Source organism: Perca fluviatilis, chromosome 1, assembly GCF_010015445.1.
Source record: "Perca fluviatilis chromosome 1, GENO_Pfluv_1.0, whole genome shotgun sequence".
Lineage (NCBI taxonomy): Eukaryota > Metazoa > Chordata > Actinopteri > Perciformes > Percidae > Perca > Perca fluviatilis.
Genome location: NC_053112.1, coordinates 24,172,410 through 24,186,039, shown reverse-complemented (window position 1 = coordinate 24,186,039; position 13,630 = coordinate 24,172,410). Strand labels below are relative to the sequence as shown.

Sequence of the window (13,630 nt, the reverse complement as noted above, 5' to 3'; positions counted from 1 at the left end):
CTTTTATTGAGAAGGACTTCTCCGAGTGAAGGGAAAGCGAGGCCAATTATTGGCTGGTTGCCAAAAACTGTAGCTTCGACGTCAATCAAGTCTGTTACAAATAATACAAATAGGCTACCACCTGCGTGATACACTCGTCACGTGTGTCCACTGAAGCTACTTTGTGACGAGTTGGAAACGTTATTGCATAATGGAGAGTAAGAGTAGCCTAAATCTTAGTACAAGTAAGCTAAAAGAAAAATACGTAAATCAAATTCAGTATTAGGCAGCGTGAATACAATTAAAAAATTCAAACAGGAAATTATTAAAATGCTATTGTATAATGGCGTTAAATAAAAACATAATGGTTATCAAGAGGCATGGCTATACGACCCTTAATTACCTCAACCCAAATTGCTCCCTCTTTGTATGTGTAGATCACCTTGCTTTGCTTGTCAAGTCCCCCCCACCTCCACACCACCACCACCACCACCATGTTTTTAAATGGCTCCTACAGAACATATCAGCTTGAGCGAAATGTGCTCCAGGCAGGTGCTGACACACCAGTAATGTGTCCTCCCTCTTGCAAAATACGTAATTCAGGTCAATACAGTAGTAGATTTAACAGCATAGGCCTACTCTATTCTGGCAAACAGCCACAAGGTGGCACCAAAAGCCAACTGTGTCATTGCAGGACCCATTTCAAGTTACTGGCCCAAAAAGATCACAAAACAGTTTTAATCATGCAGAAGTGAGCTGCCAGTCATTATATGGTACACTAATATAAAGCTTTGTTGAGCCCCATTGCCAGATTTCACAGCTGATTATCTGTAATAAATCATGCTTAGATCACATCTCTGCTCCCTCTGGGTCAGAAATTAATGATGAAGCATCAACACTAATGAAACATCCTTAATATGATAGGACAAGTCTTGAATCAGTATTCGCCATTAATTCCCAAGCTGAGCAATGACTCTGCCCTCTGTGTGTGTGGTCCCAGTAAGAGGAATCAGGTGAGGTTAGCCTTGGGGCACCAAATGGTCATGCGTCAAGCTGCCTGTCTGCACATCATGCATAGGCTGTTTAAGCTGCAGGATCCGTTTTGTGATTTACTTTCATCTATGTGTTTTCCATTTATCAAGTTGACTACACACGTTACTACTCAGATTTTCCCCAAATCTCTGCTGGAGCAGGGAGCAGTACAGCATGTATCTGCACATCTGTAATACAAGTCTGTGACTGGGACTGTCCTTGGCGATCACAACAGATGACTTATGACCTCTACCTGTCCAGCTTGTTGTATGATTTCAGCACCCGGGAGGAAGCTGGGGGCCAGGAAAGATTCCCTGACATGTTGACCTCTATCAGCAGGCACAGTGCTGGTGGATACAGCAAACATCTGGAGGAACACTGGGACCCAAACAAATAATTTCAAAGGTATCCCAGTGCCATGTGGTACCTTTTATTGTAGATAACTATGTCTTTGGGGGTTAAATAAAAAATGAAACAACTATATAATTTGTCAGGATACCTGTTTGGTACCACTAGACGTTGCTATGCACTTAAACAAACAAATGTCTTTGAGTTCCTTTTCGCATAATCATTTTCCTGTAAGAGGTGTGAAAAGTTGTCCCCAAATAGATTACTGCACATACACTGTTTGCACATGCTAGAGGAAATAGAAGAAGTTGAATTAACAGCCTGTTGAGTTGTTTCTGTCTACAGAAGGTGCAGCTTGCAGGGAGCAAAAGCCAGCTGCATGTTATCTATCTCTGTTTTAGCCAGGATAAGCGTGAACAGCGGGAGTGAGTGAGGTGGTGGCCAATCTCACCCACAGGTTGACAGAATTTTTAAAAAAAGTATTTAAAATAAAAGGCGCATTGTGTGGTGCTTGAGCTGTCCTGAGACATGCAGAGCTTGGAGAAGAAGACTGTATCTAGGCCAATGCCATTACCAGATGTGAGACAAGGGGGCTGACTTCCTGTGGTGCTTCTTCAAGAACAGTTCTTCCATTCACACAACCTCAGAAATATACACAGATACGCACAGTGAAAACAAACCAAAAACTCTTCTGAATACTTTAAGAAAACATTTTATTTCTTTTATGAAAAGAAAGGTAAAGTTGCCTTTTCTTGTAACAAAATAGATATAATTTACAATACAGATGATATGAAAAGTCTTCAGAAATACAAAAAGTTCACTACATGAATTACAGTACAAAAAAAGCACACTTCCTCATTCATGAATTAAGGTGTGGAAAGACTGCACTAAAAATCATCTTTATAAAAAGATGGATGTCATTTCCTAATAAGAAAAATTCAATACCTTAAACTAGAGATCTTTAACAGGGGGTCTGGGGCACCTAGGGGGTCCTCAGAGTGACTGCAGGGGGCCCACCAAATTGTTGTTAATTTTTTGAAAGTTTTTCATTACAGAAACATACTTTGCACATTTATAACATGAGACCGGTGCGTCGGAGGGGGATAAGTAAGTCAAAAGTTGCAAAGAAACTCCCGCACACTGTCTAACTCGTTTCTTTGTAACTTATGAAAGTTTTTTCAAAAATTAAAATGTGAAAAAAAATACATTGATGATTGATTGACAGGCCACACTTACAGAACCAGTTAATCCTAAGGATTCACTGTGCAGCATAAAAACATGATTTATAAAATCATACCAACAATTATTTTAATAGCTTAGTATTCTATGCACTAAAAAGGTAAGTATAAAGGCTTTAGGCTGCCCCAACGTTAATGTAGGCCCAGTTTAATATGCAACTTCATTTTATGCAATATATGTAGTAGGGGGTCCCTGATCCTTCTCTCTTTCAGTTATGAGGTCCTTGGCTTAAAAAACGTTGAAGACCCCTGCCTTAAACTATAACTCGGAAATATTCTGTTAACAAGATGGATAGCGAAGGTATTGGATATTGGATTAATTGCACTGATTCCGCATGATTTAGCTTACAAGTGCAGGCACATTCTTGTCCTCTAACGTCCTGCAGCTTGATGATGATGATTAATTACATCTATAACTTTATTTGCAAGTTGAAATAATAATAATTGATTTGGCTTATAATTACAAGTGATGCAATTGCAGCTGATTTGGTTTCAGTTAAACTATCAGCATGTCATGGTGGAAAGAAAGACTTTTTTGTTACATCCGTCAGTTAATCACATTACATGATGACATTTTGTTGTTTATGTTGCTGTTGCAGTTTTCCTGAAGATGCCAGACTGACATTTAAAAAAATTGGACTTTCCACTTGGTATCAGATAGGTGAACCATCTGTCATTTCAAAACAGTGGGGGGATTTTAAGGCTGCGCCTACCTCCCACAACTATGCCACAGCATTCTTCGCTCTCTCTTTTGTGTTTTTTTTTTCAGTTTCCATCTAACTCTCCCTGCATCACGTTCACAGATATGCGGAGGGGTGCTCCGCATGATTTTATCTTAACAAATCTAGCACACCTTGGGCCTTCGAACCAGCGAAACCCAGGTGTCTGCAGATGCACAGATTAGACCTGTTAGTGCTGTATTCAAGGCCCTTCAATAAGAAACTGCAAAAAGGGCAAAGCCGACCACACCATTAACCCAGAAAATGTTTTTTCAGTCATGAGTCTTTGGGTTTTCAGAAGTCTCCTTCCAAGCTAAGACACAAACTACAGAACCACAGGAAAATTTAATCTGAGACTGTTTTTCCATTCATTGTGATATTTCAGTGCAAATTAGTTAAAGGGACTCATGTCTTGCATATACTCATAAAAAGTACTGTATGTTTGCTTGTTCACATTTGAGTGGCATCCTTATAGCATTTTGTTTTTTTCATCTCACAATGAAGTTCAGCACTACTCTTAAACTGTCATAGTGATTTGTCTAAACGTGATTCTCTTGTGCCTTAAATATTTCATACGCCCTTTGTTCCTGGCTATGCTCCAAATTGGAGAAAACCAGAACTTTTTCCTCTCTGGAGAAGATGTCCTCTGTTTAGTGGGAAGCCCATTCACACAAAGTCCTTATGACTTGAAGAGTTTGGGGTAAAGGGCCTTAATAGGCGATGGGGTGGTGATAATGTTCCCAGAGGAAATGGTCGTCTCCGGTCCCCCCTCTAACTTCTGGGATGCCACCTCAGTTTTACTGAAACTGCACTCCAGGAATGGCATCCCAATCTTCTTCACCTGGCCATCTCTGGTCATCAGACACGGCCGACAGAGCAGCCTCAGAATAGCTCTCCTCATGTCCTTACTGGTCAGAGTATAGATGATGGGGTTGAGGAGCGAGTTGACCATAGCTACTCCCAGGAAGTAATCAGCCTTGTAGAGCAGGCGACAACTGCGGGTGGGGCAGAAAAAATCCAGGAGGAGGAGGACAAAGAGGGGCAGCCAACAGACGATGAAGACTCCTAGCACAATGGTGACTGTCTTGAGCAGGGCAATGTACTTCTGCGACTTCCTCGCTAAGCCCTTCTTCATGCTACCTGACAGGCCCAGCCGCTGCCGCTGCGTGTTGGTGCGGACAATGCGAAAAACTCTGGCGTAAAGGACCACAATGGCCAGGAGCACAGCACTGAACACAGACACGCAGCAGAGGATGTAGCTCTTGGCATAAAGCGGGAGAACTATTGAGCACTGGTCCAGTCTGTGGATGCAATTCCACCCCAAAATTGGGAGGACCCCCAAAAATCCTGCCAGGGCCCAACTTGCACCAATCAATGCCAACATCCGTCCCCGCTTTGCCCCATGGTATGGCCTCATAGTCACCATAGTAACATGGCGTTCAATTGCAATGGCAAGCAGACTAATAATAGAGGCAGCCAGAGTGATGAAGACCCCTCCCTCCCTGAGGAACCATAGCAACGGCGTCAGTTTTAAAGTATTAGCTCCGGACATGATGATGTTGGCCATATATGTAATCCCAGCCAGAAGATCAGATAGGGTCAGGTTTCCCAGCAGGTAATACATGGGCAGGTGGAACTTCTTGTTCCTCCAAATGGCGATAAGAACCACAGCGTTCTCCAGGACAATAAGGAGACACACCACCAGGAACGCAATGCCCTCAGGTTTGAGTCCTTCGCGGTAGCGGTCTTTCTGCAGCTTGCCGGTGTAGTTGTAATGCTCCACAAGGACAGAATTGTCCTGGTACTCCCAGAAGAATTGCAAGTAGCCTGGAGAGGAGGGAGTAGGGTAGGTGGGGAATATGGGTGTAGCAGGGGGAGTCCATGCATGAGCAGATCTTGAAGCCTCCATGCTTTGTTGCTTTTCTTCTATTCTGCATGCAGTCAGTGGCTATAAAGTCATTTTTGTTCACATGCTTTTCGCAGTTGGAGCTGTGAAGAATTTGCCCAAGTACAAAAAAGATACACAAAAAATGTCTGTGCTCCTTAAAGAAAGAGAGGGATTACATGAAGTTGATACAGTGTAATCCACCAGAATCCCTAGATGTTTCCTGCCAGGAGACGGTGCTCTTGAGCTCTGTTTGTCCTGGTTAGAGGGTCCAGACGCTGCAGAAAGACATGGTAAAAACATGAAAACATTTGGAAAGAAAAGATGCAGACCCACTGATATCTCAAACCATAATCCTTAAAGATTAACTTGAAAACATCACACTTAATTCAATTAAAGGAAGTGAGTGAACATGTATACATTTTAAAAGGAGTAAGTTATGTTACACTGACATTAAAGACATTTAGCCACATAAAATGCAATCGCAGGCCGGTGATGTGAATACTGAAACAGTCTACAGTATGTCTCACATTTCTACTTTTCTGTGACATTTGAGTAAAAATTGTGATGATATGAAACTGTTATGACCTTATGAATGTGATACTATCGTCCAAAAGGACAGAGGGATACTTTTAATGTCAAACAAACATTTAGTCTTTCCAATTGTGTTTAAAGTGTACATCAATCACTGTAAGGTTGTTAGACAAGAATCATCACAACATATGCACTTAATTTGGCACACATGCAGCAGCTTTCCCCCCCAGCATCACCATTTCACTTTTACAGTATAAATGAAGCGTGTTTGAAGTCTCCCACACATGCAAATACACTTTAATAGCATGCCCAAAGTTTATGACATTTGGCAAACTGTAATCATGACTACACTGAAGGTTGTGGTTGAATTATTTTAGCTTACATTGTTATTGCTGAGAACAATCAGGGGTGATTAGGGTTGCATTCCTGAGTCTCTGTCGTGTGAGGGAATGGTTTTCTCGCTTCTTGAGTCATATGTTAACATTTAACAAATGGTCTGGAGGCTTTAACTCATTCAATCTGTTGCCAAGAATTTAGGAAATTAATATAACTTGTTCATGTTGGTGCAAACAGCTGAGCATAGAATGGATTGAAACTATGCCATGGATAAAGATATGAATGAGATCATGAATGAATACTTGTATCTCAATGTCAATTATCCATCATGCGAGAATATGTATGTTATAATCACAAGAATCAGCATTTGTGTTTAGAATAATGATGAGATTTTTCTTTAAAAAAATACTGACTTATTTAAACAATTTAAAACAAACAAGTTTTCTTTTTGTGACTTTTGCCCCATATACTGCTTATTAATTTGAACATTACGGTGAAATAAAAACCAATCACAAAAAATCCTCTAAAGTAAAAAATAAAATATTTGTTTCTCCTAACATTCTGTTCTGTATAAACATGACACAATGCAATCATATCTATTACATCTATCCCATATTGCATCAGAATAAAAAAGAATCACAAAGAAATTACCTTGAAATTGATGTAATGTTGCCCTTATCCTGCACTTCATCTGCTTTTCAGTGAGGGGAATCCAAACACGAGCACCAAGTGATTCACAGTCAAACTGACAAAGCAGAGGGAGTGAAGTAAGACCAGTTGAAACACGCTAAAGGGGGTTGGTCTTAACCCAAACTCTCTCTCCCCCTCAAATTCTCTCTCTCTCTCTCTCTCTCTCTCTCTCTCTCTCTCTCTCTCTCTCTCTCTCTCTCTCTCTCTTGCATACATTAACACACATATATAGCAAAAGAAAATTATCCTGGCTTCACACTTTAAGATCTTTTCATAGTGATTGACAGATGAGCTGCAGTGATCATTACATTATATCATTGATGCCCGTCAGTGTAATCAGTGGCTCTGATTACACAGCCACAACAGTTGCAGCCCTGAACCCCAAATTGCTCCCGATGCTGCGCCATCGGTGTTTAAATGTGTGTGAATGTTTTTTTGATGAGCAGGCGGCACGTTGCAGGGCAGCTTCGGCCACAGTGCGTGAATGGTTCCTGTACTATGTAAAAGCACTTTGAGTAGTCATCCAGACTAGAAAAGCGCTTCATAAATACAGTCCATTTACCTTACCTGTGTACAATGATAACATGAAAAGTAGTTAACTTTGCTTACATAGGCCCCCTCCTCAAACTTTCCCTACAATTAGGTAAATGTGATATATACATGCAATACACAGTGTGTTAGCTACAAGAAGACTACATGTGTTGCCATTGTCATCAGCTGCTGAAGAGGAAACATTTGCAAGACTGCAGAAACATCAGAAAGTGAACTGAGAACAATCCATATTACATCAAATTATTATATTAAGTGCCTTTCATTTTCAGGAGTCCATGTGTTCAAATAAACACCAGTTTCGAAAGAAAGAAATAAAAGCTGCTATTGTGCTGTTCAACCAGTTTTGGAAAGACACGGCTCAGTAGCAATTCCCCAAACTTCCTGAGCCAACTGAAATAGACACTAAGCTTTTGTTTTTCTCGAGTTTAGATTTATTGCTCCCACGATTATCTATTTTATAACCCCCTACTTATGCAGCCAGGGAATTGAAGCAAATCCGATTCACATGGTTTATGTCGCAATGATGGCATCCCAATTCCCAGAGCCTGTCAATGAGATTGCAGCGTGCTTTGACACGCTTCAGCGGCTCACCTGCTAAACCTCCCCTGCAGGGCGTGCAGAGGGTTTAGCAGGACAAAATAAAGCAGGGGAGAGGTACACTGTATGAACCGCAAATAAAACTTTTACTTGTATTTTGAATGTTTCAAAGCCAATGATTGATATGATGACATGTTAACACACAAACCCACCTGAACACATCCGAAAAATCAGTGACTTTGCATGTGCTGAGACACCTATTTGCTCTCCTTACCCACAGTGTTTTGACAGTTGGAAATCCTGCTCTTTATCCGGATGTTGCTCTGATACGTTACACTACAGGGTCTGTTTGACTATTAAAATGGAGGTTTCCTTCAACTAAACCTGTTTTCTGTTTGATTACCTGGTTTAGCTGAGGAATTCTCCGGCTCCTTTGTGTACATCTGTGTCTAAATGTGGAAGATACACAAGCATATTTCTTTCTTTCTTTCTTTCATTTCACTTCATTTCACACCTCTTCTATATTTCACTCTGACTTTCGTGTTTGTGTCTGACAGGGTCAAGTGACTGTTTTTCGGGCTCCTGAAGTGTGACTGCTGACATATTGACGCACATTAACGAATCAACAGATCAAACATTACCGTCACAATACCCCCGAGCCAACTTATTGAAAAGATGCTTGGAACTTTGCATCAAAATAGCAGTTAAAATGGGATCAGTCCGTTGACTGGCATAAAACCATGAACTTCCTCATCACAAACGACGACTACGGCCTAAATTTGCATCACTGCATGCATGTGTATGTGTTTGAGAGGCGGGTAAAGGACTTGAAGTTTGAAGTCTGTGTCTGTGTCTGTGTCTATGTCTGTGTCTGTGTCTCTGTGTGTGTGTGTGTGTGTGTGTGTGTGTGTGTGTGTGTGTGTGTGTGTGTGTGTGTGTGTGTGTGTGTGTAGAGCAGGACAGCGGAAATAACACATCACCCCATCAGCAAAGTACTACTTCCCATTAGTGGTTGTTATCTATGTAGATGTGTGTGTGTGTGTGTGTGTGTGTGTGTGTGTATAAATGTTACATGTTTCACCCATACTTCCCGCAGTCTACACCGCTGTGGGTAGGAGGGGAACCTTTCAGGAGATCATTAAAGAGAAATATCCTGTCAGGGTGAACACAGAGGCCTCACATCAAAGCCTCAGAGAGAAACAGGGGTCTGACACAAAGGATGCGTAGTCTAACAGACAGATAGGACTCACACATCTCTGCACAGGAAGGAAAAGCTGTCCTCTTTCATCTTTTCTACTTGATCATTCATGTGTTACTCAGTCTGTTTTCCTGTAACTGTTTCCTTCCTTCTTCTGTATTACACTTTTCATGATTGTTTTCATTCCGCACTCAAATTTTCACCACACATTCACTCTTCTTTATGCTCCATTTTCTGTGCAGCAACAGTGAAAACACACTCCATGTGGATGTGGCATTCTTAACGTATGTTTTTGACCACACACACCACTGTGATGCTGACTGCTTTTAGCTGAGCCTGCTCCTCTTTGGGTGTGGATGGAATGTTGACCTTGATGGACCAGTTATGTGACCGACAGGACCTGTTTGCAGGAAAGGTTTATTTTTGGTTGACCACAGCCGCCCCGCTGATTTGATTCTTCTCGTTGGAGTGATGTTATGATGGCTTCTCTAAGCTAGCAGCGCTGGCAGCTACAAGTTTCAGCTGTAGTGTTAATATTTTTACGGCCTTGATATTTTTCATCCTGTGTGGAGAGACATGGTTGTCAAAAGTATACAAGTCTAAAACTCAGGACCACCTACAGTTTGAGAGTTGGAAACATAACTCTAATGGAATCATTTGAAGGTGATTTTTGGCCTGCACATGAACCTGACCTGCACTTCCTCCCAGACGTTATTTCACAGCTTTAAACTTTTTTAGACATTGAGAAGAGTTGAGGTTTTGATTACCTAAGAGGCAAAGATATGAGAATGGCATATTGGGCTTTAAAACACCATCTAAATGGTCTTTGCCTGCCAAGTTCTCTCTAGTCATCACCGAAACACTTCAGGCTTGGGTCTTTCTAAGGCTATCTCACTGCTGCCCCTCTTGCAATCTATCACCACTCTGTCCTCTGTCCTAATCCACTGATAAGTCTCCAAAATCAGTCTAGCCAGACCAGCTCTGTGACGATAAGAAAACATTCCTCACTGCTTGCAATTGTATCTCTTTTTTGTCCATTTTTTTCTATCACAGCAGCAGCAGCAGCAACAGATCGTTCCTCTCCTCTTTTACTTTATCCTCCCTTCTTCACATTTCCATATAACCTCATTGAAGCGTGATGTTTACTTTCCAGTATGCGATCCCATCAACTCATGGGGTTGCACTGCATGACCTAACATAGTCCAACCCACTCATCAGCGCATTGTTTGTTTGGATTTTTCAGCCGACTTGCCGCGGTTTGGGCTCCACTCAAGGGCGATTTATGGGGATCTGTGTTCTTTTGAAGTGCTTGCAGGGCATGGTTGCTTCAGAAGGAGGGATGAGTTGAGGAATGAGTTCAGAGGAAAAGTCAAAGGAAGGGATGGGGCAGATTGTGGGAAAGGAGAACAGGCGATCTGGTCTTCTTCTGATGAGTTGCAGTGTGGCGCAATGAGTCATCTCAATTCAGCTCCTTTCTCGCAGGAAATGACCCCCTATTGCTCCATTACAGTGATAACAGCAGATAACACCTTGGACTAAGAGAGACCAATGATTCTTTATTTACATCTGTTTTTTCGGTGTGTTTTTTCACAAAACACAGATGGCAGACATCTAAACCTGTCTGCAGTTTTCATGCAGGGCTTTCCATCCTCTACTGTAGGGGTGGTTCAGGTCACCGAGCACTCTATTGGTGATCCGGTCTATTTCTCCTGGCTTGTCGTCTCAGTGCTTTGTTGGGCAAGTGTGGCTGCAGTCTGGATGTGTTCACTCCAGCACTGGCAGACTACAGGTCTAATGAGATCCAGATTTGAGAACTTTCTTGGTTTAGAGTGTGACACCGACACCCCTCTCGGCTCCACAGGGCTGTTACCGTGTCACTCAACCCTCAGGATGATGTGTTCATTCCTGCTCTGCCAGAATTAACACACAACTCCAATCGAGGCTTGGTCCCCTTGGTTTGTGCATGTGTGTGAGGGTTTGTCAGTTAGAGACTGTGCAAACGCTCACACTTTCACTCTTGTATACACGCTCTCTTTACATGAAAGGATAATTACTGACTTTGATGTAACTCCTCTGCCCTTGACCCACAGGTAATCTTCAGATATAAATCATGATAAATGAGCATTGTTCTAGGGTTGTCCTTTTTTCCTGACATGTGTTAAACCCAGAAGATACAGTGGCCATCTCTCATGGAAGATGAGTACAAAATTGTGTTCAGTTAACCAGGTAGATTAATTAAACTATATCAAACTATCCCTAAATCTTTATACGCATTATCAAAAAAAAACTCACTGTACTCATACACTCATACACATCTTTGCAAACACATGAACACACACGAATTCTGCCTTCATGAACCTCTCTAGAGACATGATGGTAATCAGAGGAGATGGGCAGACAAAGACATTTCAACCGCACGGCAGCCATACAGATCCCTGCGGGACGCTCACTCAGGGATTTTGTTGCTTGAACGATTCCCGCTCTGTTTCTTTTTGGCCTCTTGAAATTCCATCTTGCTCTCTGTTTTTGAGTGGAAAAAAACAGAGCAGAAGAGGCACAGACCAGTAAGAATGTAAATGAATGCCAGATCTCCAAGTTTTGGCCCCTTTCAGCATCCCGGGATAATTTGTAAAAACGTGCAGCCAAGACGTTGATATGGTGAGAGTGAGGAGAAGGGCACGAGACAAGTTCGGGCCTGACATGTTTTTTTGTGCACTTTTTCTTCTTTCTTTGACTTTTTAGTCTCCCTTCTCATTTTCCATGTTTGACCTCTACTCAGTTTCTTTCTCAGTAACTCTCTCATGTTTCCATTCTGAAGGTGTTTTATAAAGAGAAAGGCGAAATGGGCCAACTCAGTCAACCAGACGGTAAGGTTAGCGTGACTGGAAGTGATTTGAAACAAAGTCTGGTTTCTCCTTTTTTTTATTCTTAAAGAGCATACTACTCAATAAATTGCTGACCTCAGCTGAACAATTACCCCTTTACATCTCTTTCAAACCAAACCAAAGTGACGCTGCTGGCATTAATGGTTCAAAGAATGGTATGGCCTGGCCATTGGTCACTAAGAAATAGTTACAGCATGTAACTCCTTGTAAAAAATATGTAGTGAATCGGGAGAGACTAATTCATTTTTGATCCTGTTTAAAATGAGACCATGAATTACACATATGATGTTCGTCAATTTAAAAGATAATTTTGCAAGTGAAGAAAGTCACAGTTAGTCGTAGCTTTGTCTTAGTACCATTTAGTTTTCTGGGAAACAACTTACTTCACCTTGCTTGAATCTCGGCTTGCTCGCTAGCTAGCTAGCTAGCTTAGCTATGTACCACAACGCATGTAACGTTATCTTACCTGTTGTGTTTTATCACCCAAGAAGTGAAAAATCAACCAAGATCCATTGGTCTTGTGGGTAACTTGACATGCCGGTACGAAACACAGAAGCATCGTAGCTTCAGCGAGATGTCACCCATGCGATTTTTGAAGTGTGTAGTCTTTCTAATTAGCCTACCTATTTTCTTATCCTTCAACAGTTTAATGGCAAACTGAGTCTCTCTTGACTTGCAAAATTATCTTTTAAATTGACAAACATTATACTGTGTGTGTTATCCATGGCTCAATTCAACATCGCAGTGGGGGGGTCCGAGGCCCTGTGCAAACTTAACGTGCGAGGCCCTGCTTATTGACATACACCATGATGCACGCGCAAGAATCACTGTCAACCCGCGGGGACTGCCGTTATTCAGACAGCTATATAGTCATATCCTGCGTCTGTGTGTGTGTGTGTGTGTGTGTGTGTGTGTGTGTGTGTGTGTGTGTGTATGTGTGTGTGTGTGTGTGTGTGTGTGTGTTCTCGTGTGCCTTGCTGTGTGCGCACGTCTTAAATGTGGAGTTATGCCCTCTGTCCATGTTGCTAAAATACGTGCCACAATAGATGATGAAAGGCAGTATAACAGAGATAGTTGTATTTGCATTTTGATATTAAGAGAGATAACGGACTATTTAGATGTCAGAATAATAGGCCATCTACTGCATGGCAGCTCAGCTGCATGTCACTTTATATTCTTTCTAGCTTTATATAGCTTCCGACTTACCATGCTGGATAAAGTGAAAGTCACTTTCCTTGTCTTCTTGCCCACAAACTCAGCAATAAAGTCTTTTTAGTCCAGTGTTTGTGAAATTGGCCGCTCTTACGGGAAACTGACCCGTCTCCTTCTTTCGCGCTCACACTTTTGCAGCGCACACTACCGTAACCATGGTCACGGCGTAACATCTTAAATGAAAAAAAATTGCAAACCAGGCAGCCGCGAGGCCCCCAGAGGCACGGGCCCCCCAGAGGCACGAGGCCCTGTGCAGTCGCACAGTTGGCACAACCCATGCAACGGTTCTGGTCTCTCCCCATTCACTACCATACATATTTTTTCTGAAATAAGATCTCATGGTGGACCACCGGAAGGGGAGGGACTCTCTATATGGATTAAACAAACAAGATACTATTGGGTTAATTAGTGAGCTATAGAGGCATTGGTAGGTGTATTTCTTTACTTTGGACAAAGCCAGGCTAGCTGTTTTCTTAGCCTATGCT

The 13,630-nt window shown here is 41.9% G+C and overlaps 1 protein-coding gene across 1 annotated transcript; it reads right to left on the bottom strand.

Moving 5' to 3' along the window:
• Positions 1-2,777: 2,777 nt before the first annotated feature.
• On the bottom strand, positions 2,778-13,205 carry s1pr5b (sphingosine-1-phosphate receptor 5b). Its single transcript, XM_039804727.1, has 3 exons — positions 13,140-13,205; positions 6,723-6,816; positions 2,778-5,479 (listed from the first exon to the last, which is right to left on the bottom strand). The coding sequence occupies exon 3, from the start codon at positions 5,223-5,225 to the stop codon at positions 3,996-3,998; it is 1,230 nt and encodes a 409-aa protein (XP_039660661.1). The 5' UTR covers positions 5,226-5,479; positions 6,723-6,816; positions 13,140-13,205; the 3' UTR covers positions 2,778-3,995.
• Positions 13,206-13,630: the final 425 nt, after the last annotated feature.

What these genes read in the sequence shown, in the direction of transcription:
- s1pr5b (XM_039804727.1), bottom strand. Translation starts at nt 5,225, where the DNA reads ATGGAGGCTTCAAGATCTGCTCATGCATGGACTCCCCCTGCTACACCC.